The sequence below is a fragment of the Cervus canadensis genome, chromosome 25, assembly GCF_019320065.1.
Source record: "Cervus canadensis isolate Bull #8, Minnesota chromosome 25, ASM1932006v1, whole genome shotgun sequence".
In the NCBI taxonomy this organism is placed as follows: domain Eukaryota; kingdom Metazoa; phylum Chordata; class Mammalia; order Artiodactyla; family Cervidae; genus Cervus; species Cervus canadensis.
In genome coordinates this window covers 43,611,602-43,637,270 of record NC_057410.1, presented here as the reverse complement: position 1 = coordinate 43,637,270, position 25,669 = coordinate 43,611,602, and the positions used below count along the sequence as shown (strand labels likewise).

The 25,669-nt window shown below is 36.1% G+C and overlaps 1 protein-coding gene and 1 pseudogene across 14 annotated transcripts in view; both read right to left on the bottom strand.

Annotated features, from left to right (window-relative positions):
* The window catches only part of PPFIA2 (PTPRF interacting protein alpha 2), a 481,936-nt gene that overhangs the window by 76,804 nt on the left and 379,463 nt on the right, over window positions 1-25,669 (bottom strand). For all 14 annotated transcript variants that reach the window (XM_043446293.1, XM_043446294.1, XM_043446296.1 and 11 more), the window contains 6 exons: window positions 23,984-24,119; window positions 22,393-22,613; window positions 17,696-17,933; window positions 13,328-13,357; window positions 8,442-8,572; window positions 5,951-6,105 (listed from right to left, as the gene is read on the bottom strand). In XM_043446293.1, coding sequence (XP_043302228.1) covers window positions 5,951-6,105; window positions 8,442-8,572; window positions 13,328-13,357; window positions 17,696-17,933; window positions 22,393-22,613; window positions 23,984-24,119 — 911 coding nt within the window. The remainder of the gene's footprint in view (window positions 1-5,950; window positions 6,106-8,441; window positions 8,573-13,327; window positions 13,358-17,695; window positions 17,934-22,392; window positions 22,614-23,983; window positions 24,120-25,669) is intronic.
* LOC122427091 lies at window positions 8,582-13,290 on the bottom strand (annotated as a pseudogene).

Sequence of the window (25,669 nt, the reverse complement as noted above, 5' to 3'; positions counted from 1 at the left end):
CAAAAGCATCAATTTTTTCAGCGCTCAGCTTTCTTCACAGTCCAACTCTCACATCCATACATGACCACTGGAAAAAACCATAGCCTTGACCAGATGGACCTTTGTTGGCAAAGTAATGTCTCTGCTTTTTAATACGCTATCTAGGTTGGTCATAACTTTCCTTCCAAGGAGTAAGCATCTTCTAGTTTCATGGCTGCAATCACCATCTGCAGTGATTTTGGAGCCCCCCAAAATAAAGTCTGACACTGCTTCCACTGTCTCCCCATCTATTTCCCATGATCTGGTCCCATGGGACCAGATGCCATGATCTTAGTTTTCTGAATGTTGAGCTTTAAGCCAACTTTTCACTCTCCTCTTTCACTTTCATCAAGAGGCTTTTGAGTTACTCTTCACTTTCTGCATAAGGGTGGTATCATCTGCATATCTGAGGTTATTGATATTTCTCCCAGAAATTTTGATTCCAGCTTGTGCTTCTTCCAGCCCAGTGTTTCTCATGATGTACTCTGCATGTAAGTTAAATAAGCAGGGTGACAATATACAGCCTTGACGTACTCCTTTTCCTATTTGGAACCAGTCTGTTGTTCCATGTCCAGTTCTAACTGTTGCTTCCTGACCTGCGTATAGGTTTCTCAAGAGGTGGGTCAGCTGGTCTGGTATTCCCATTTCTTTCAGATGACCATTACATCTACCATTGTGGGCAGGAATCCCTTAGAAGAAATGGAGTAGCCATCATGGTCAACAAAAGAGTCCAAAATGCAGTACTTGGATGCAATCTCAAAAATGACAGAATGATCTCTGTTCATTTCCAAGGCAAACCATTCAATATCACGGTAATCCAAGCCTATGCCCCAACCAGTAATGCTGAAGAAGCTGAAGTTGAATGGTTCTATCAAGACCTACAAGACCTTTTAGAACTAACACCCAAAAAAGACGTCCTTTTCATTATAGGGGACTGGAATGCAAAAGTAGGAAGTCAAGAAACACCTGGAGCAACAGGCAAATTTGGCCTTGGAGTACAGAATGAAGCAGGGCAAAGGCTAATAGAGTTTTGCCAAGAGAACACACTGGTCATAGCAAACAGCCTCTTCCAGCAACACAAGAGAAGACTCTACACATGGACATCACCAGATGGTCAACACCAAAATCAGATTGATTATATTCTTTGGAGTCAAAGATGGAGAAGCTCTATACAGTCAGCAAAAACAAGGCTGGGAGCTGACTGTGGCTCAGATCATTGAACTTCTTATTGCCAAATTCATACTTAAATTGAAGAAATTGGGGAAAACCACTAGACCATTCAGGTATGACCTAAATCAAATCCCTTATGACTATACAGTGGAAGTGAGAAATAGATTTAAGGGACTAGATCTGATAGACATAGTGCATGATGAACTATGGACAGAGGTTCGTGACATTGTACAGTAGACAGGGATCAAGACCATCCCCATGGAAAAGAAATGCAAAAAGACAAAATGGCTGTCTGAGGAGGCCTCACAAATAGCTGTGAAAAGAAGAGAAGCGAAAAGCAAAGGAGAAAAGGAAAGATATAAGCATCTCAATGCAGAGTTCCAAAGAATAGCAAGGAGAGATAAGAAAGCCTTCCTCAGTGATCAGTGCAAAGAAATAGAGGAAAACATTCCAATTACTGATGCGTAATCGTGGATCCTGAGATTTAGAACCTCTGTTCCTGATTGTCTTGAGTTCAGACAATGTAGCAGGCAAAGCCCTTTTGGGCCAGAAACATACTGAAGTGTGTGTTTGTTTGCTTTTTAAATGAAAGGCTGTCTATGTTTATACACTATCCACCTTGCTAAATTCAGTCATGTCAGTGCCATGCTTTCACCAATTTCCTAAAGTCCACAGTCAGTACTCTACACTTCACATTGGCTCATCATATGCTATTCATTCAAAAGAGGAGTAAATAAATGACTTTGGATGATCAACATTTTACCTGCCCCCACCCATAAAAATATCAGTTCTCTTGGGCTTCCATGTCCTCTTGTCAATGCCTCTTTTCTGGTTGAAGTTTTGCTTTTCAAGTAAGAAGCTAGAGGCAAAAGTGTTTTGAAATAGTTGCGCTTATTTGCATATTTTGTTCAAATACATTAAATCTTTGTTTTATTCATTTTCTTTAAACTTAAATAACTAAACAAAAATAATAAAAATAAGAATTTTATAATTCCCCTTTTGACCTGGACAGTTTTTTCAATTATCACTTTATCTTGGTTAGTCCCTTTTTGGACACTGTTCTTACTTATCTATGACATTCAACTATATCTGTCATTCACAAAGATACAACTTATGCAAAAAATCTTTTAGAATCTGTTTTTAGGAAGAGGTCACCTATTTTAGGTATACTGCTTAAGTTTACATCATCATAAATATAATTGTGAGTTTGTTACATTCCTCAAATTTCTTTGATAATATCCAGCTTTGATGTCCTAACCAGTCTTCCATGTTGGTTAAGATTGAACTTGTTTCTAGAATTTTATGTGTGGAAGTCAGGACATGGAAGGTTGTAATGTGACTGACAGATGAGGAAGGAAAAACTCACTTAAGCTTGGATGATACAGGTAGGGAAAAATAAGTCAATATTTAGGGAAGATGGCAGGATCAAGTAATGACTTTTAAAATGAAGGTTAGATATGAGCATGTTTAAACATTTATGGAAACAACAGAGATGCATTGCATCTGGATGCATAAATCAGGGGGCAAAACTGTAGTCACTGGGCTGTTAAGTCTTTTATAACCTGCTATATAGCCCAGGAAACTCTACTCAGTACTCTGTATTGATCTATATGGGAGAATAATCTAAAACTGAATGGATATATGTAGACATTTAACTGATTCTCTTTGCTGTAGAGCAGAAACTAACACAACATTATAAATCAACTATACCTCTAATAAAAGCTAATCTAAAAAATGTATGTTATTACATCCTGAATCTACGCTATACTCTAGGAAGTAAGCAGAGATATTTATTGGCCTGCTTTTTCCATGTCTCTCAATGAGATTATTAAACCTTTCCTTTTTTTGGTCATCTTTTCATTTAGGGGTTTGTAATATAGAAAGAAATTGAGAGAAAATCAAACAAAAAAGAGAGACAGAAACTAAAACCAGATCCCCAAGTCTGCTAAAACAATATTCCCTCTGTCAGGACACTCTCCCCAAATTCATCTGTGACCTTCAAGGAGACAAGGCTCATAAACATGTTTTATCGTTTTAAATCCTTTATCTGTAAAGTATTTTTAGCTTTATTCAAATGCTTTCCAGTGTGCTGCTTCCTTTGACTTTTAGAGTTTCCACATTTATACTGCCTCTGATAGTAGCATATTCATAAAAAATAGATCTATGTATATTGAACTGGAGGCTCCATGGTTAGCAGTTATCAATGTGGTCACATTGACTGATCCATCACATCTGACGTTCACTTTATTACCTTAGCTTTTCAGACTGTATATAACAATCTACAGGGTGAATAACACCCCCTTTACAAACATTCTATTCTGTGAATTACTAAGAATTTCTCCTTTGTTGCTTGTCAAATCTGACAGAATTGAGTGAACATTTTCATAGTTTTATTTCGAAAGTTTTCTTCCTCTGTACCACATTTCATTTAAATGCATCTTTACGTTTCTTTGCCTTTATGAGCTAAACTCTTCAAGAGTTCTAAGTCCTGGGACACGGTCCAAAACTTCAAATTTGGTTCTTTGACACCATCATCCCTCTACCATATTACTTTCCATGGCATCATCTTCTATCTCCTATTTCTATTTTCATTGATAAAAGAATATTGGCACAGTGCTCCCATGTCTGAATTTTCTAGATCAAGTTATTAAAATCATGATCATTAGAGATGTTTCCCTAATTCCTTCTAATGTGTCAATCAGTAGCACCAAGTGGCAAGCCCTGGATTTGGTTAAGCTTTCACGGTCTTCCCCTCACAACGGCGATGCCCGTTTTTCAGGACAAAAGTAAACTTGAGTCTATATTCCTCCACCAAAGCACAAGTGGCAGCAGGGACCATTTCTTCATGAAAACAAAAGAAAACATGATTTACTGAAACTTACTAGTGCCTGTGTTTTCTTCTTATTTTCTCAAGTATTATATCCAGCAAAGACCTTTATTTTTTGGTTTCTACAGGAACTCTGTTTCACCCTCAGGGCCGCTTTTCTCTAGCTCCTGAAGGGTAGATTTTTGCCTTTGTCTCCCTCATCAGCTTTGTAGTTCTCACTCCGCTACGGTCACTGGCCTTGTTTATACTCCATTGTTCTACATAGCAAAGCAAAACTGCTCAGAACTCAGAAATCTCAGGTCTACAGTGTGATCTTGAAAAACAATTGCTATTTTCTGATTTGGAAGGAGTTGATAAGAACATAATTGTAATTGATTCTCTTCCCATCTCATCTGTTCTAACATAGAGACACACAGTCACTGAAAACGAGTAAAAAGGCTACGTTTCTAGAAGCTTTTATATTTTTGTAGGCTTTAAATTATATCCTAGATATTTTTATTTTGACCATAAATAGTTGTCAAGGGAAACAGATTTTTAAAATAATGTCTTGTTGTGCACATTTTATATCCCCCCAAATAACCACCTTCTTTTAGCCTAAAAGGGTCCTTTCCTGAGAAAGAGAAACCCAAGGAACATTCTGGTCTTCTGTTGAGTGACAGTCACAGAGCTGACTGCCCATGTGTTACGAAGACGGCTGTCCTACGGCTTCCCATGCTTTTTATGGGTTTCACACAGAGAAAGCACGAGGACTGGAACTTGGGAAAGGTATTTTTGAATAATACTACAGTTGTAAATCTGCAAATATGAACATTATTCTCAGAAATTCTTGTAGTGCCAGGGCAGTAAACTGATTCTGGGGGATGGGACTTTCTTTGTGAATAATCATTCCTTTATTTGAGAACTCAAAATGATTCCTAAGAAAGGGAGTGCCGCATTCTGTTCATCACTTACCGTCAGAAGCAGGAGCTAAATTTTTTTCTAAATCTTTTTCTCTGTAATTTAACTCTAGTTCTGAATTCAACAGAATGAGAAGAGCAGGGGAAAAGTAAAGGCAAGTACAAATAAGCAAGATGATGAAAAGGATTTGAGGAGAAAAATTCAACATGTAAAATGACATCAAAGGAAAAAAAAAAAAGCCAAGAGTATATATCATCATTTAGAAAATACAATTCACATATTCTTTTTGCTTCAGACTATATCTATTTATTTACCTACCTATCTATTTATCCATCTACCTATTTATCAACCTATCTATATATTTATATATTTACCTAGGGTCATTTCAGATGTACTGATCTATATTCAATTAGTCACTGACAATAATTCTAATGCAACTCCTATTGCCCTTTCCTCTGTCTCCCCATCTATATGCTATAGAGTTTGTTAATACAAAGTTGTGACACTTGAAAACAAAGAAACCTTACCCTTTACATCTAGGCCCTTTAAATGCTTTATTTTGACCTAAAAAGAGCTATTTTGGATTTTTTGTAGGTTTCTTAATTTTTTCAACAAAAAAACTTTTAAAATTCACACAGCTAGTTGTTATATACATCTATGCAGTGTGCTCAATGGTTTCAAGCTGGTTTTGAAATATGGCCTTGGATGAATATTTCAGTTTAGCAAATTATTAATACATTGCTTACTCATCAATAAACAAGGATGACACTAGTGACCCCTGTCTGGAGAGCCCTTGTGTCTATCACAGTGTTAAAATTACCTATATTCTTGGTATTATTATTAACAGAGAAATCACAAGGATTGGAAGTTTCATAATATTCTTCCATTGAAACTTTTACCAAGCATTATTCAGCTAAATTGGTTACAAAGATGATTAAAATAGAAAGTTTATCAGTAGGGGAAATGAGATGAAAGATAGATGGGTATTAAGAAGTAAGGAAAATGAGTGGCAGTGGAAAGTCAAACATGCATACTTACGGAGTTGCCCAAGACGAGCTTTTTCTTTTTTACCAAACAAACGTCCTATTGAAGACTTGATTCCTTTCTTCTTGGGGGCTTTGTGAAGAGAGTCTTGGCTGCTGTTGGCACTGCCAAGCCCAAGGCTTTCTGGCTCGAGGGAGACAGATAAACTACTGCGAACATAAAAGATAGAAGACTGCTTGCTTTGGTGCAACATTCACAAGGTACACAAGACAGTGTACTTTGTCACAAGACAATTCTGGAACACCCCCAAAGTGTGTGCGTGCTAAGTCACTTCAGTCGTGTCTGACTCTTTGCGAGCCCATGGACTGTGGCCTGCCAGGCTCCTCTGTCCATGGGATTCTCCAGGCAAGAGTACTGGAGTGGGCTGCCATGCCCTCCAGGGGATCTTCCACAAGGTACATGAGACCTAACCCTTGATAAAGGTACAAAAGGAGGAACAAGGACACTTGAATGTTACTTTCTCCTTTTCTTCCCATGTTTCTTCTTAAGCACATTAAAGTGTGATTTCCTCCGCCTTAGGACCCTAAGCCTCCAAATTTTCTCTAGAAAATATTCTTCCTAGTATTTTTTCCTTATTTCTCATACCATATCAAACCAATCAGTGAACATAGATTGGTTTATTAAGTTCATGTGAAGTGACCTTCTATAATTTAGTCCTTGACCCTTTACATATTTCTTTTTTGCAGTTTATTTTTTTAGATCTTTAACGTAATGACCTATGACAAGAAATTTAAAAGTAACTAAGGAGATCCAACCAGTCCATCCTAAAGGAGATCAGTCCTGGGTGTTCACTGGAAGGACTGATGCTGAAGCTGAAACTCCAATACTTTGGCCACCTCATGCGAAGAGTTGACTCGTTGGAAAAGACCCTGATGCTGGGAGGGATTGGGTGCAGGAGGAGAAGGGGACAACAGAGATTGAGATGGCTGGATGGCATTACCGACTCAATGGGCATGAGTTTGAGCAAACTCCGGGAGTTTGTGATGGACAGGGAGGCCTGGCGTGCTGCGATTCATGGGCTCGCAAAGAGTCGGACACGACTGAGTGACTGAACTGAACTGAACTGAACTGAATGAAGTTTATGCTCATATTCTAGCCCATGGTTTAACTGGATTTTCCTCTTGCTAACTTTCTCAGTTTTGGTGCTTAATTTGTTGAATTTTAAATCATCTGGGTGAGATTTTGAAGTAACAAATCATATACCCTAGTGATCACTGTATATTTTCCTTAAAATTCTCAGGTCTTCTTGTAGGTACCTGATAAGCTGAAATGATTTCCAAGCAAGCTGATCTAGGTTCCATTCTTGGTCAATATATTTAACACTTTTAATAGGATAGGTTTGATGATACTGTTATCATTTTTATAGCTATTAATTTGACAGTATCATGATGAATTATTTAACTGTACTTATTCATCTTAATTAATCTGAGTTCAGTAAGACAGTAAGGAATCTGCCTGCAATGCAGGAGACCCCGGTTCAATCCCTGGGTCAGGAAGATCTACTGGAGAAGGGAATAGTAACCCACTCCAGTATTCTTTCCTGGAGAATTCCATGGACAAAGGATCCTGGCAGACTACCATCCATGGGATCGCAAAGAGTCAGACACAACTGAGTGACTAACACACACAACACACTAAGTATAAATTTTGAACCTGGAGTAACTTTTCACATTAGGAAATAAAAATAAAACAAAGAAAAAATGTTTGATATCACAAAAAAACTCTTTTCAAAAATGTTTATTGTAAACCACATTATAGATTCTTACTTAAATCATTAAATCATTATATTCAGTTATATCAGTTACATGTTCAGAGATGCTATAAATGATGACAGTGAAAGAACATACATTTAGGATGTAAATTGTATGCTTAGATTTATTTATTTATGGCATTAGTTACTGTAGAAATCTGCTTTGATTTTTAGGCAGATGGAAAGGACAGTACGAAGAGTTGCTATGACAAATAGGGTATTTTCCCATGTAAACTTATCTTTCCTTTTAATATTTCAGGTTGTTTTTTCCTTTTCTAAGGAGGAGCTTTATAGCTGGCAGTAGCAGCACCCATAGGGTGATATACATACCTGTTTGTTAAAAGTATCTGGGGTACAATCATGGACTTTTAAGATCTTAATTATCTTTACACTAGAAGCCAAGCTTATAGTCTTGCCTTGGAATCTCTTTAGTTTTTGGTAACTATTCCTAACCAGTACTTCCTATACTTTGACTCCATTTTAATAGGGAAAGGCTATTCTCAAAATATTGACTAGTAACAAGATAAAAAATATATACAGTTAATTCTAAAAATGAAAATTTGACCTTAGAATGAAAATTTGGCTTTTTCACAAGTGATATTGTGAAGAGGGAGCAGGAGAATTATAGCTCAAATAAAAAACTTTATATAAATTTTAAGCAGTCTGATAACACTAAAAGGAAGAATATTTTTGGAAGAAGGACATACAATGTGCAGTGTGCTGGGACAGTCATACCTTCGGGCATCATTATGGTAGGAAGAAGGGAGGGTGTGAGTCATCCTGATGGCTCTAGGGGTAGGGGGAGGAGAAGTTTCACATTTAATTGTTGCTTTATCCTCCCGACCATCTTCTTCTACCACTGCAATCTGGAAGCAAAAAAAAAATATAACAGATTCACTTTTTCTAAATTCTAACTGAAACTGATGAAAATAGAGATTCATTAAAGCAAGGCTATTTGAGTAATTCTAATATAAAAGCAAAACAAGAAATTTAGGGCATATAAGTCTTACACATAAAAACTCACATTATTAAAGAGTAGGAATTTCTAACTATTTAAAAGTTAAGACACTCCAGTTAAAACACACATACACACACATAAATGGACTTACTACATAAAAATATTATTTAAGTATAAATAAACACCATACATCAATATCCAGGGACTATGGAAAAGCTATCTTGGAATCCATTAAATATATCAGAATGTAAAAGCTTTACAAAGTTATTGAACATATATTTGAACTAATTCACTAAAAATATGCATAGTCAGGTTATCATACCATGAACACCTATTAAGTGGCAGATTTTTGAAGTGAGAGTTTGACAAAATAAAATGTTATCAGATAGGGTGTTTTAAATTAGGCTAATTAAATGTGTTCCCAGATATTTAAAAAAAGAGCTGAAGTTTATAAGAAAAAAAAACTTTCTTTTTAAAGTGAAAATAATAAAAGGTAAGAATGGAATTTTTGCAAACTGTTTAATTTCACTATTTCTCATGGGAAAATTGAAAAAGGCATACAGATCACCACAAGCAGATGGGATGAGAGGGATTTCTTTAAAGAACTTAGTTCCAAGTCCAGAACAATTCAAGATACCATAACTTTTGCCAGAGATGGATATACAGAACTGTATTAAAGTAAGACTTTTCAACAACCGAGTTGTACAATAAAGATTTTTTTTAAAACAATCCTGCTTTTTCATAGTACCATTGTGTATTAAATCATATATATATATGAAGAGAGAGAGAGAGAAAGATTGTGGAAAGCGTAGCTAAAAGATGTATGGTTCTAGAAGTTCTGATGAAGGAATATCTCAATACGGCTATAACAAAAAGTTTAAACAAAAGTTCTCGTCTTTTGTCTATAAAATGTCTTGCTAGTTTCTTTCCATTAAGCTATTATACATTAATGCGTTTATATGTGATACTTAATGTATTCGAGACACTTAATAAAAGTGCCTGTCTGGGCTCTTGTCATTCAAACCTAGGTTACTTTTAACAGCACAGCGCACGTGTTCTCAGGTGCGTCAGATGTGTGGGACTCTTTGCAGCACTATGGGCAGTAGCCGCCAGGCTCCTCTGTTCATGGTATTCTCCACGCAAAAATACTGCAGTGGGTTGTCATCTGTTGTTCCAGGGGATCTTCCTGACCTGGGATCAAACACTCATCTATCTCCTTCTCCTGCATTGCAGGTGGATTCTTGACCACTGAGCCACCTTAGAAGCCCTTAACAGGATAAGAGAACTTAGAAGATCTCTTTTCTCCATTTCAATGAATATAGTGCTATTAGAAGAATCTTTTTCAAGAACTGCTTTCAGCATAATGTTGACACTATGGAAAACCCTTTCTAAACTCACATCTCATCTAAACTTGTAAAGTGTATTTCCAAACTCTTCCTAATACATATTTATGTTTTCACAGTTCTATTATTTTACCAAGATTGATTTCCACAATTGTTTCTGTGAAGCCAGATTATTTCTGTTTCCAGACTTTTTCTCTGAAACACCCTCTTATAAAACACCTTCTTCTCTCCAGATGGCAGGTCAAACTAGGCCAACTTTCAAAATATCAGCTCTTAAAAACATCATACACAAGCCCGTTCACTGAATAATACTTAAATCTCACACTATATAAATAAAGTGAAGGAGAAAGACTTCTGAATCAGAGATGGATTTGAATCTTGACTTCTCTTATTTATTGAGTGACATGTCCTAATTACTTATCTACTCTAAGATTGAATATTCTTATCAATAAAACAGAAGTGAATATACTCAGTTTAATTTCTTTTGAAGTGCAAGTTAAATCATGCATATAACTCCTTACCCTGATATACAATAAATGTTAGAGTTTGTGGGTTTTCTTTCTATAACCTACCTTTCTTTCTTTCTCTTTTTTTTAACAATTACACAACTTTAATTACATGACATATGAAAGAATGCAAAAAAAATAAATACATAAATAAAATAAAGAAACCACCTCAGTTTTTCAGCTCTTTGGAGCGATCTGGGGCAAAGGAATCAGAATTCAACAATAGGATTTTCTCAGCTGAACTAAAGATGGAGAACAGATGGTAGGGAGTCAACTCCAGGGCTGACTGGTCTTTGGGGCAGGTAAGGAAAATGCCTTCTACAGCCAAAGGGTGACGAGAACCTCATTAGGTGGATGGACTTCAGGCTCTGCACTGACATTAACTTCATTTGGGATGTGGCAGCATCCAGATGAAGGCCAGTCAGGTAATAATGGACATCTCCTCCCGGTCTTTGCTCTCAGACACTGAGTTGATCATGCTTCTTAAATACTTGATGAATTCCATCCTGATCTCTTCCGGGTCGTCCTCAAGATTCGAGTGTACCAGCTTCAGCTTGTTCAAGGGTGGTGCCAAAGCTGGGTTTTCTTTGTCACTTCTGGAGCCTGGTTTGTGGTGTGCGATTAACAGACATGGAGTATTCTATAAGAACTGCTGCTGAACGAAGCAGGAACACCACATCTCAGTTTCCTTCAGGGAACTTAGGATGCTAGCGTTGAAGACGATCACCACCCCGTGAGAGTCCTTCATCAGGGCTGGCCAGCAAGACTCAGACTTTGGATCACCGCCATGATCCCAGAGCTCAAATTCACACCCCGCACCTTTATTGTTGCTGGTAACACGTGGGTTCTCGAATTCCAGGATCCTCACTCCTTGGGTTGGGTTGTATTCAGTGATGTCAGAAGCTTCTGTCAGAAAGTTGGCCAACATTTTTTTCCACTCTAGCAGGGCCCCCCAAGGAGGACCTTGGCCTTCAGCAACTCGGTCCCAGGCCCACGCAGGCGCCGCTTGAGTCCGCGCCGCAGTCTGCGCGGAGCGGAAGTCACCACACTATAATCTACCTTTCTTACCAATCATCTCTGTATTCCCTAAATTCCTTGAGGCTTTATTTCTGCACAAGATCTTCCTTTACATTTTTTTCCCCTCTCATACACACTGAAATTATTTCACATATCATATACTCAGATTTCTTTCTCTATTTCCAGTATAATCCTTTTAAGTGGTGAAGGAAGTCAAAGACAAATGGTAATAACATTTTGCGTGATAAATTTGGCAGTTGAGAACTAACAGATAGTGTCAAGGAGAAAATATTAAAAGAAGATAGATGATGGACAATAAAAAGAAAATTCAAACAATTTAGGTCATGTAAGCATAATATGGATTCCCTTAATTAAAAAACAAAGTTCCCTAGTTCCAGAAGTATTTGGGCATAGGCTGACTATCACATCTTGAAGATGCTGAAAAACACATTTATGCATTGGATAGTAGGCTGAATCTTTAAAATCTGTCCCATCTGATTTCCTGAATCTGAGCTCTGCCACTCTCAGTTATTTAACACAATGTTATTTTGTGAATCAGAACTTTATTCCATTTTGTTCGAACCCAGGGATCGAACCCAGGACGCCTGCATTGTGCGCAGATTCTTTACCAGCTGAGCCACAAGGGAAGCTTGTTTCCTATACCCAAGATTTATTCTCTTGACTTCATTCTAAACAAGAAAGTAGTACCTGGAGCCATGCTGAGAATGCCCCTCCCTGGGCTAGCTAATTCCTAGAGATAGCAAATGATGTTCCTGGAGTGTGCCTTCCATATGCAGACCAAACACTCTAGATCAGTATCCCAAATCCTCTTTTCTATCTGGCTCTTGCACTCTGATTGTGGTTCAGTCAGTAAATTGTGTCTGACTCTTACAAACTCCTGGACTGTAGCCCGCCAGGCTCCTCTGTCCATGGGATTTCTCAGGCAAGAATACTGGAGTGGGTTGCCATTTCCTTCTCCAGAGGATCTTCCCGACCCAGGGATAAAACCCGGGTGTCTTGAACTGCAAGCGGATTCCTGCATCGCAGGCAGATTCTTTACCAAATGAGTTATAAGGGGAGTCCTTACCCTCTAGGAGGCGCTATTCCTCTGCCTTAATCATCACAGGCCAGGTGTCAGACAACTAGAGATAGACCCTAAACCCACTGAAATTATTCAAACTAGTCAATCCTAAACTTACTTACCTTACCTTCACAATAAACATTCCTGCCCATGATTTCTCCTCACACTTTCTGAGTCCTGACCTGGTGCCTCCCCTTCGCCAGGCACATCATGGCATGCCCGGGCTCTTGGGAAATACAAGTAAGAAGCTATCTTTTATTGGTAATTGTTTCTTGATTTGCTTGTCTTACATAACTAAGTAAACTCTGGGAGATACTGAAGGACAGCGAGGCCTGGTGTGCTGCAGTTCATGTGGTCACAAAGAATCAGACAGGATTTAGTGACTGAACAGCAATGTTAAAACCTACATTTTAAAACAAGCACCACTGTTCTAGTATCAACAGTAAACTATCTAATTCTACCAAAAGAGGTCTAAAAATTCTGTGGAAAATCAGGATAATTTAGTCCCCACAGTCTAAACATTCCCCTAGAAAGTATAAAAAATTTTATCTTTAGAAACTTGCTCTTATGATTGCATTTAAGCAATTCAAAACCACTTAAATATTTTTAATATTTTTATGTTAATAAAATGCTTCAATTATCAGAAAAATAATTTCAAATCTTTCATAGAAAAAACAACATTCAATTAGCAATCATATCAAAGAAATGTACAATACCTTTCTCCGATGTTTCCTTAGATCACTTGGCTATGATTGGAAAATAAAAACAACACAAAACAGAACCAGTTAATGATTATCATTTGACCATGTTACAAATTTAAATAGTAGCTATAATTTAACTTTCTTTTTTTAAACTTTCATTCCATTCTTTTCAAAATAAATGTCTTTTAATCACTTTATTTTTGGGGGCTCCAAAATCACTGAAGATGGTGACTGCAGCCATGAAATTAAAAGATGCTTACTCCTTGGAAGGAAAGTTGTGACCAACCTAGATAGCATTTTAAAAAACAGAGACATTACTTTGCCAACAAAGTTTCGTCCAGTCAAGGCTATGGTTTTCCCAGGGGTCATGTATGGATGTGAGAGTTGGACTGTGAAGAAAGCTGAGCGCTGAAAAAATTGATGCTTTTGAACTGTTGGAGAAGACTCTTGAGAGTCCCTTGGACTGCAAGGAGATCCAACCAGTCCATCCTAAAGGAGATCAGTCCCGGGTGTTCATTGGAAGGACTGATGCTGAAGCTGAAATTCCAATACTTTGGCCACCTCATGCGAAGAGTTGACTCATTGGAAAAGACCCTGATGCCGGGAGGGATTGGGGGCAGGAGGAGAAGGGGATGACGGAGGATGAGATGGTTGGATGGCATCTCTGACTTGATGGACATGAGTTTGAGTAAACTCCAGGAGTTGGTGATGGACAGGGAGGCCTGGCGTGCTGCGATTCATGGGGTCGCAAAGAGTTGGACACGACTGAGTGACTGAACTGACCTGAACTGAACTGAACCCTATAAAAGCATTCCTCCAGGAAGCTGTTTTCAAAAGGAATCTTCCTAGATGGCATGGTAGAGGGGCAGGTCTTCATGAAGGGATCATGTGTACATGCCTGAGACATGAGATATGAGACACGGACCTTAGGGAATATAAAACATATATGAAGTGACTAGCCAGAAGTAAACACGGGGCTATATCCTTCCAAGGAGATACAGACGGGAGTGAAGAAGATTATGTGTGAAGGGAGAGCCAAGGCACACACAAGCAGTTTATAAACATTCCCTTTTATCTTGCCTTCTCACTTTTCACTTTCATGTATTGGAGAGGGAAATGGCAACCCACTCCAGTGTTCTTGCCTGGAGAACCCCAGGGATCGGGGAGCCTGGTGGGCTGCCGTCTATGGGGTTGCAGAGTCGGACACGACTGCAGTGACTTAGCAGCAGCAGCAGCAGGCAGGGCCTTGGACCTCCTTTGGGCAGATATGCTATTCCCACGTGATCTCAAACTTCCTGACATCTGAAATACTGAAAGCGTCTGCTTTCTCAGATGCTATTTCCCAAATACTGAAAACTCAGGCTTCAGTACAGCATATGTCTGGGGCTCCTGTTTTCTTCACAGTGCTCTCTTACAGAATTAAAAAAAATAAGTTATTTCTTTATGACCTCAGATAAAACTTATTCACTTAATATTTGTTAACTTTTCTTACGTAAGGAAAACACTTTGTTAAACTATTTCATTATACTTTACATTTCTGCTGCTATTGAAAAATGGGTTGATTTACCTTGTTCAATATTCTAAATAATTAGATATCACTAACGTTATTTATGCCTCTGAATTTGTGGTGAGGTAAAGGTAGATATAAATAGGTTTTATTAACAGGACAAATAGTTATGTTTGCTAAATATGTAAATATAAACAATATGAGTGAATACAATGTCTTTTCAATCTCTGCTTGTCTGTCCCTAAAATTTCAAATTTTGCTTTGATTTCAAATTTATATTCAAACATGAATTACATCCAACAAAATTTTTTCTTTCTCCAATATTTTCTACAGGTAAAGGAAAACCTGTCTTTCACCATAACAATAATGAATTTGATGACAAAGTTCTACTAGGTGATAAGGACCTCTTGGATTTTACTTTTTGTTTTATTGAGTCAGATATTAAACATTTTAAATGTTTAATTTTTGTTTACTTTTTTCCTTTTTACCCTCAGGAAATTCTCTAAATAGCTTTTAAGTACTCTAATTATAGTATAATAATGTTCATTTATCACTGTTTTATTTATAACTGCTCAAGAAAATTCATGAGAGCAGTGGCATCCTATTCATACATAACCAAGCATTATGTCTAAATGGATACAAATATATTATTTTGTTATTATAAAAATAACAACACTGTCAAGGGTTATAATGCTAATATATAATGAAAATACTTAAAAGGTCAAAATAATAGGTTGAAAAAGTGTAGGAAATAATAGCAATACAGAAATAACCAAAGTTTTCTTGGCTTGAATGCTAAGCAAATTACACCCTGTGGGCCAATATTCTTACTACAGCTTTGATGACAAGTAGATCATCAATATACATAGCATAAATTACACATTCAGAAACTAAGCCAGATACAATATCATTTTTAATGACTCTAATCAGATGGATGGTTCCAGGATTTTAGAGTGGAGGGCATACCCCACAATCTGTGGGGTTTCAGTTCCCTGACTAAGGATCAAAACTGTGTTCCCTGTAGTGGAAGCGTGGAGTCTTAACCACTGGACCACTAAGGAAATTTGGTTTCTAGATTTCTAAAATAAGGAGATCATGATTTTGTCATAGATCAAAATGTAGCTCAGTATAATGGGTTAGTTTATCTTAGTACATTGGCTAAAAGGTTGTGCTGAATCTAGCTGGGATCAGCTTTGATTAGTCTTTATTTGGATTTTCCATCTGGAAATAAGCAAGGAATAGGATACTCAATGGTTGAAGGAGGTATTTCCTTTTTAATTGTTTTTCATCATTTCTCTTTTATATAGATTTTATTGCATGGAAGTTTCATAATTGTAAAGAGTTTGGATATCAGAAATACTGTATCATAAATAACCTTCTGTTCCAATTTTCAGTTGCAAAGTTAAAGATACCTAAACTTATATACATGGTAGAAATTTTATGAAGATAAAATCTAAAAATCATTCACTTACAAGGTGGTTTTCCCCTTGGGGTGAGAATATTATATATCTATATATACATACACACATACATATATGGACATATGTATGCATTTATATAAATTAATTCTAATGCCATTTTTTGCCACAAAACACATTATTGCAACATATTTTTTAAAGATTCATTTAACGATCATTTAGAAATTGAGTTAAACTTCATTGTTCATATATTACACACACATACACAGATGCAGGTATTGTGACACTTTTTATAGTGGCTTCACAGCCTTCTGACCAGAAACACTGTATACATTTAATATTCATATTCTTCTGTCCTGTCCTATTATTAATTTCTCCTCCATTTGTTATACTTGTACTAGATTTTTGCAGTATATCATCTATTATTTGATCTATTTGCATTTTAATTAATCTTCATCTCTAAACATTTATATTTAACTTAAATTTTATTGTTTTAATATAGTTCTAATATTCATGACAAAACATAAGACTTTCCCCTCATAAAGAGTTCAGAATATTTAAATCTTCATTATTGTTGTCATTTCAACATATTTCCCAGGTAATCACAGAAAATATATTGAAATATATTTCCCTCCTAATCACTGAAAACAACAAAGATAAAATAGTATATGCTTTTGACTTAGTAAATTTGAAGAAAAATTCAGTTCCTCTTTACTAGCTGTGTTGAACAAGGACATTTATCCACTCTCAACATTTCAATTACTTATGCCCAAGATAATGCCCTCAGATTTTCAAATGTTATCTGAGAATAAAGTGACATTCAACAGTCACTCTACCTACATTATTTTTGGCATGGGGTATTTTAATTTTTCTTTTGTATGTTAAGAGTACTTTATAATTAAATTTCTGACTTTTAATCTCAAATGAAGATACATGAAATCAAAAATTAAAGGATAAAGAAGGGTGAAACTATTGACATGGAATTATAAAGCTCAGGAAATTGCTGCTATTGTTTTAGAATTTAAGCTCTTCTTTTAGAATTATAATTTTATACTATAAAATTATAACATTCTATGTTGGTGTATTGAAGAAATTATAATAAATAATTCTGAAACTTACTGTGTTAAAAAAAAAAAAAAAACACCCAGTCTCAATGTACTTCATCAAGACATTATCAGTAAAAATGAACTTAATGGTTTAAATTATTCAGATTTCTGATGCGCTATTTAGATTTCTGCTCTTCTATTTACTAATTATGTGACCTTGGGAAATTATAACTGTGTAGGCTTCATTTCCTTATTTTATAGTTGGATTAAATTTTGTACTTATCATATAGGTTTATTAAGAAAAAATGATAAAACGCAAAGAAGGCTTTTAGATGAGAAGAAATATCCAATAAATTTTAGCTAATGCAACAGTAATTCTAATGGAAGCAAAAGTTCTCTGGACACATCATACCAGTGTCATGACTCCCATACGATCCATTTCCCTGGCAGGACTTCGAGGTGTGAGCTTTGGTGTTGAGTGTCCACTAGGGGGAGACGAGCTGGCCAGCGAAGACGCTGTGACCGAGGCAGTGATGGAGGTACCTGGGTGGACCCGGGCTAAATTCAGCCCTTCCAGGCTCACACTAGCCACTCTGTTCTCAATTTCTTCAGCACGTAACTCTGTGGATTCTTTTTCTTCTTGAATTAGTCTGAAAGATATAGTTTAATTTTGATACATTACATGTTGTTATAAAGTTATTAATATTTGGAATTCATCAAATAAATAAATGCATAAATAACTGAATATTTTTATATCAAATCTAATACTTTTTTTTTTCACTAGACAATATAACTTTCAATAAATTCCAGAGACGTTTTGGCTGAGAACTAGAAAATCTTTCTTTCCAAATGACATATAATCCCTTGGGTTTTCAGTTTGATACCCTTTCTATACTACTACCTGTTAAAACTCTTTTTAAAATGTAAGTGTCTAGTTAATTACTGCCTCTGATCTTAACCTTACATTTGTACTTAGGAACCAATATATGAGACTTTTAAGAACTCAAGTCTCAACAAGGTCATTGACTCTTACCTCCTATCCAATGAAACAGTATGATTGACAGACTCCTCAAAAAATGGTCATTCATAATTATAATTTGACCAAATAAAACCCTGACTTAGCCAACTTGCTTTTACATAAGCACTAAGATTTAAATAATGTCTATATGCTAGATAGTTAAATGTTTTAAGAAAAACTGTTGCTGTAAATGCTTTTGAGAAGACAAACCACTATTACTTTTTCTTTAATCAGGGAGAAACTTCAAGAATATACATAAATTATTTATTACAAAGAAACAAAGAATAAAGAACTTTAGCAAATTGTGTACTCATATAGTTTATTTGAAAAATGGGGGTTAGAAACATCTCTCCTGAGATATCTTCCTCTTAACTATAAATGGATTATTGTGATTTCCAATGATATATAATCTTTAATTTCAAGGTAATAATCACCACAAAGTTTTCCTTTTACATATTTACTTTGGACAAGTTTGGCAATTTCTTATAAAACTAAACATACTCTTAATATATAATTCAGTAATTGTGTTCCTTGATATTTACCCAAAGGATATGAAAGCTGAGGTCCACACAAAAAACTGCACATAGATGTTTAGAACAACTTTATCCATACTTGTCCAAACTTGGAAACAATTAAGATATACTTCAGTAGGTGAATGGATACATAAACTGGTACATTTATACAATGGAATAACATTCAGTGCTACAATGAAATGAGTTATCAAGCCATGAAGAGACATGGGGGAACAATAAATGCATATGACTAAATGAAATAAACCAATCTGAAGAGGCTACATATTGTATGAGTCCAAATATATGACACTCTGGAAAAAGCAACCATGGATACAATAAAAAGATTAGTGATTTCCAGGGGTCTAGAGGGGAAGAGGCATTAATAAACAGAGCACAGTGAGTTTTTAGGACAGTAAAAATATTCTGTCTGTATGATATCATGATGTTGGGTATACATCATTATACATTTTCCAGACAATCAACAGTGAACCAAAATGTGCAAATACTGTTTGATTCCTCTGATATGAGGTTATTTAGAATAGTCAAGTTCATAGCATCAGAAAGTATATTGGTAGATGCCAGGAACCAGGAGGTGGGGGTACGGTGGGGAGGGTGAATGGGGAGTTAGTGTTTAATGGGGACAGAGTTCCAGTCCAGGAAGGTAAAAATTCAGATGGGTGATGTTAAGAGTTGCAAAACAATGTGAATGTACTTCGTGTTACTGAACTATACAGTTAAATATGATAAAAATTGTTGGTGTTCAGTTGCTCAGTCATGCCTGACTCTTTGTGACCCCATGGACTGAAACACACCAGGATTCACTGTCTTCTCCATCTCCTGGAGCTTGCTCAAACTCATGTTCATTGAGTTGGTGATGCCATCCAACCATTTCAGCCTCTGTCATCCCCTTCTCCTCCTGCCTTCAGTCTTTCCCAGCAGCAGGGTCTTTTCTCATAAGTTGGTTCTTCATATCAGCTGGCCAAAACATTGGAGCTTCAGTTTCAGCATCAGTCCTTCCAATGAACACCCAGGACTGATTTCCTTTAGGACTGACTAGTTTGATCTCCTTGCGGTCCAAGGGACTCTCAAGAATCTTCTCCAACACGATAGTTCAAAAGCATCATTTCTTAGATGCTCAGCCTTCTTTATGGTCCAACTCTCACACCCATATATGACTACTGGAAAAACCATATCTTTGATTATATGGACCTTTGTCAGTAAAGTAATTTCTCTGCTTTTTAATATGCTGTCTAGGTTTGTCATAACTTTTCTTCCAAGGAGTAAGCGTCTCTTAATTTCATGGCTGCAGTCACCATCTTCAGTGATTTTGGAACCCAAGAAAATAAAGTCCTTCACTGTTTCCATCGTTTCCCCATCTATTTGCCATGAAGTGATGGGACCAGATATCATGATCTTTGTTTTTTGAATATTGAATTTTAAGCCAACGTTTTCACTCTCCTCTTTCACCTTCATCAAGAGACTCTTTAGTTACTTTTTGCTTTCTGACATAAGAATGGTGACATCTCCATATCTAAGGTTATTTATATTTCTCTTGGCAATCTTGATTCCAGCTTGTGCTTCATCCAGCCCAGCATTTCACATGATGTACTCCACATATAAGTTAAATAAGCATGGTGACAATATACAGCCTTGACTGTATATACTCCTTTCCCAATTTGGAACCAATCCATTGTTCCATGTCTGATTCTACCTGGTGCTTCTTGACCTGCATACAGATTTCTCAGGAGGCAGGCTAGGTGATCTGGTATTCCCACCTCTTTCAGAAGTTTCCATAGTTTATGGAGATCCACACAGTCAAAAGCTTTGGCATAGTCAATAAGGCAGAAGTAGATGCTTTTCTGGAACTCTCTTGCTTTTCGATAATCCAATGGATGTTGGCAATTTGATCTCTGGCTCCTCTGCCTTTTCTAAGTCCACCTTGAATATCTGGAAGTTCTCAGTTCACATGCTGTTTTAGTCCAGCTTGAAGGATTTTGAGCATTACCTTGCTAGCATGTGAAATGAGTGCAATAGTGTGATAGTTTGAACATTCTTTGGCATTGCCTTTCTTTAGGATTGGAATGAAAACTGACCTTTTCCAGTCCTGTGGCCACTGCTGAGTTTTCTGAATTTGCTGGCCTATTGAGTGCAGCACTTTAAAGCATCATCTCTTAGGATTTGAAATAGATCAGCTGGAATTCCATCACCTCCACCAGCTTTGTTCACAGTGATGCTTCCTAAGGCCCACTTGACTTCATAGTCCAGGATGTCTGGCTCTAGGTGAGTGATACACTATCACAGTTATCTGGGTCATTAAGATCTTTTTTGTATAGTTCTTCTGTGTATTCTTGCCACCTCTTCTTAACACCTCCTGTTTCTCTTAGGTCCATACCATTTCTGTCCTTTATTGTGCCAATTTTTGCATGAAATGGTTAAAATAGTATGTTCTATATTATGTGACTTTTACTACAATAGTGTTAGTTGCTCAGTCATGTCCAACTCTTTGTGACCCCATGGACTGTAGCCTGCCAGGCTCCTCTGTCCATGGAATTTCTCAGGCAAGAATGTGAGTGGGTAGCCATTCTCTTCTTCAGGGAATCTTCCCAATTCACAGATCAAATCCAGGTCTCCTGGATTGCAGGAAGATTCTTTACTGTCTGAGCCATCAGGGAAGCCCCTTTACCACAATAAAATGACATTAAAAAAAAGGGTGAACAATAGTGTAAATTATGGATTTGAAAAATATCCTGTACCAATGTAAGTTCATCAGTTGTAACAAAATCTACTCTTATTAAGGATGTTGACAATGTTTGAGGCCAGGAGGTATACAGGAACTCACTCCACTTTTCTCTCAATTTTGCTCTGAATCTTAGACTTCTCTAAGAAATGAAATTAATAAAAATACTAATATAATTACTCTTAATTATAATATTTCACTTACACAAAGAATATGAATTCTGTTATTCTGAAGTTTATTTTCATGGTGCCTTTTAACTTCACCAAAGATCAGAATCCCAAAGTAAGTTTTAGTAAAGTAACATAGTACAACATTAATAAGGTTTAAACACATTCCAATGGAAAAACTGCCTCCTCTTCAAAAAAAAAAAAAAAAGAAATTTTGTACTTAAAAATGATTGGTCATAAATGACTCCAGAAAAACCTGGTGAGAGGTGACATGGTTCTGCTAAATAAGAAAATACAGTTTTAAACTCTAGGCATTCTATTAATTGCAAAGGAAAATCACATTAGAGGAACTAGTTGAGTAAGAGATAGATTGAAGTTTAATCAAAGATCCAGTGCTACTCAGATATTCAAATCATTTGGAAAATTCATCTAAGATTTCACCTTTACCTCATTCATTTATATTGTGCTAATATCATTAATCTGCATTTTTCACATATGTTTCTTATAGAAGTTGTCCTAAGTTTATCCTGGAAAACTGTGAAATTGCACATTATAATTCAGTAGGTGTAGGGTGAGGTCTGAGTATCTGGATGCCAGTGCTTCTGATCTGATAATCACGATTTTAGAATCAAGGTCTTCCAGTCCCTTGAGACCATCAGAAATCGTTGAACTCACCTGATTTCCTTGTTGATCGCATCAAGTTGTTCCTGAAGCATCATGGCCAGTGTCTGGGCATCAGAATGACCGCTTGGAGAGAGAAGGTCCATTGAGCTGAAGATTGTTTCTCTGTCGTCATCATCAATGTCAGACATCTCTGTATCACTTTCAAAAGGGTGGCTGCTTAGCACTCCAATTTGTTGAGTTCTATTCCACTCATGATCTCCAAGAGATTTCACCTGGAAGGTAAAGGAAAAATTACAGTATATTTCATATTGCTCATTTTCAAAGCACTATTATGAAAATAAAAACCAAAAACACACATGCTTTTATAGCTTACTTGGCAAAAGCAGAATTGATTATTAACACTTTATTTATCATGTCAATAAAATAGTTCCTTGATACTTAAGTAATGGAAGGTACTAATTTCAGCATAAATATCAATACTTTAATAGGAATAAGAATGTTAAACTTCTGCATGATTTCTAGTTCAACCTCAACTCAAGGTAGTAATTATTTTAAAGCATCTATGTTTCCAATATTTTCACTTTTTGTAAATGTAACAGTCTCTATTCACTTGTACTTAAGCATGTCCATTTCTCATATTATTAATAATTAGACTGAGGGTACAAATATTTTCACACAATAAATTATACAGGAATTCTTTCTCCTGTATTTTAATCAAGTATTAATAAAAACATTGCAAAGATTTAATTTAATCTCCACTGCTCTGGTTGCTTAAATGCCTCATTGATTTTTTTAAGCCCAAGGCACATCAATTTACATAACTATGTTTTTAAAATTAATACAATACATCCTCCATATGAGTAACAGTCTTAAGTAACCAACAGACCAGTGCTTTTCAGGCTGTGACCTGAAGGCAGGAGATGGTTGAAAGAAAGAGAGCAGTCCTAGATTTTCTGCTATTTACAAGTGGACTTTCATTTTTGTGATGATATAAAATGATTTTGGGGGAGACCACAAAAGTGATATTGCCCAAAAGCCCATTTATTTGGCCACATGGCATAATAGATAAAATTATGGAATTTGAAATTACTCAAATACAAACACAAGTTTAGATTCATCATTTGGCTGACTATGTAAGGTAGGACACATAAAATTCCTGAGCTTCAATTTTTTTCATACATGAAATTAGTATAAAATAGTACTCAATTTATAAGGTTACATGAATAAATACTTGACACATGCTTAGTTCAACTTCTGGTACCTAGCAGGTGTTTTATGTTGGACTTCCCAGGTGGCGCTATGTGTAAAGAACCTGCCTGTCAAAGCAGGAGATATAAGAGACGCGAGTTCAATCCCTGGGTCGAGAAGATCCCCCTGGAGAAGGGGATTCTTGCCTGGAGAGTCCCATGAACAGAAGAGCCTGGTGGGTTATAGTTCATAGGGGCATAAAGAGTCAGACATGGCTAAAGTAACTTAGCATATGCACAGGGGTTTTATGTTAGCTATAGTTTTAAAAAAGAAAAATCTGTCATATATCACACCTGAAACTAATACAGATGAATGCTTTCAGTATAAAAATATTATCCAAAATGGAAGAGCATATTTACTTAAACCATCAAAGACTTGAAATCAAAAGTTTAACCTTTGTCTCATCTCTCCTCACACCCATGCGGCCTCTCCTTGGTCTTCTTATTACTTTAGTTGTTCTGTAATCAGACTGGCTGTCCACTAGGGATCCAACAGAATACCGCAGCTCAGCTGAGGTGTCTAGATGAGTTCTGGAAATAAGGAAAACTTATCAGCAAATCATTATGCACCACTTAATTGGCAACAAAACTCAAACCCTCAAGGGGGAAGAAAATATGTTATAAATCTTAGAGGTCTCTTCAGAGGCTTATGTCATAAATTTCAGTCTCAGGTTCATTCTGAAGATCAGGTTCATTTGAGAATATTAAAAAGCCTTTCTGTTCATTCATTATCATTTTCAAACTCACTAGTCAATTGAAACATGTTAAGATTGACAACCAATATTCATTGGCTTACATTCTGGCAACTCTGTTTTATTTTGAGCTATTTAGTGGATAATCCAATACATTTATCACTGTGTTTGTTTTGTGTTTGTTTTAAATATTCTTCATTAACCTAAAAGAAAAACGTGTAAACTTTTCGAGTCACTGCATTATCTATTTTCCACTGTTTTGTGTTTCAATTTAGGAAATCAACAAAATACTTAAAATCAGATTGACCTAAGGTTAATAATTTTTTTTTTTGGAAAATAAAATAGGATAGTCCACCAGAAGTTTTTCAGGTTTTGTTAAGACATTGTTCCAAAAATATTAAGGAAGGATCTTTTAATAAGCACATTCAATTCTTAAATCTGCTTACAGATGAAACACTTTGAAAATTCTAATCAGAAAATATCATCAGACTAATTTTCAATAAACATGAAAATAAAGTACATTGTAATCAAAGTGCACTAAAGGTTTCTCCAAGTATATTATTTATATATGGATTTATATAAAATTAAGTTTACAGCTACAGTAATGATGATAATAACAAATGCAACATGCTGTCATATAAAATGATCCATCATCAGTAGGAAATATTCTGAAATATTCTGAAAGCTGTTTCTCTTGAACGTGGGCCTTCTGTTGATCTACTATGCTCTTACTCTAAGTTCTCTTTGTGGACAAAAAACAAACATCTCTAAATACTTGGCAAGACTATAAAAGGTTAGGTGAGTTCTGGGTTTTTGAAAAAGTAGAAGACACTGACTTAATTGATGCAGGTTCTTGTTTAGCCCAATTGGATGTTAAAGCAGATGAACTAAGGAACCATCCTCGAAACAGATGACAGCTATTGTTTTTATAGCAGCGAACTTGAGGCTTAATCAGGCAAAATGGCTTTATTGTGAGTTAGTTATATATTAAAAACTAGCCAATCAGGCCACAGCCATTAAATGGCACAACTGTCAGTTTTTATTTATAGCAGAGGATATAAGTTTTATTAAGCCAAAGATCAAATTTTAGTCACCATTGTGTGTTCAAGGAGATATTCCTAGAATGTAATAAGAACTTGATAAATATCTGGTAAGACAAGAAATGAATGCAATTGACTATATTAATAATATAGTCCAAACTGTTCAGGTCAGCATATTCCCTGTCTAAGGACCTTTATTGGTCTGTGACTGCTTAGGGTAATGTCTCTGTGGGCACTAGAGTTTCTAAAATTATAACTCATCATGCTAGGAGTATTGTTTTCTTGTGTTTTATCTCTCAATTCCAGGTCATCAATAAAAACATTAAATAAACATTGATCCCATTGATGG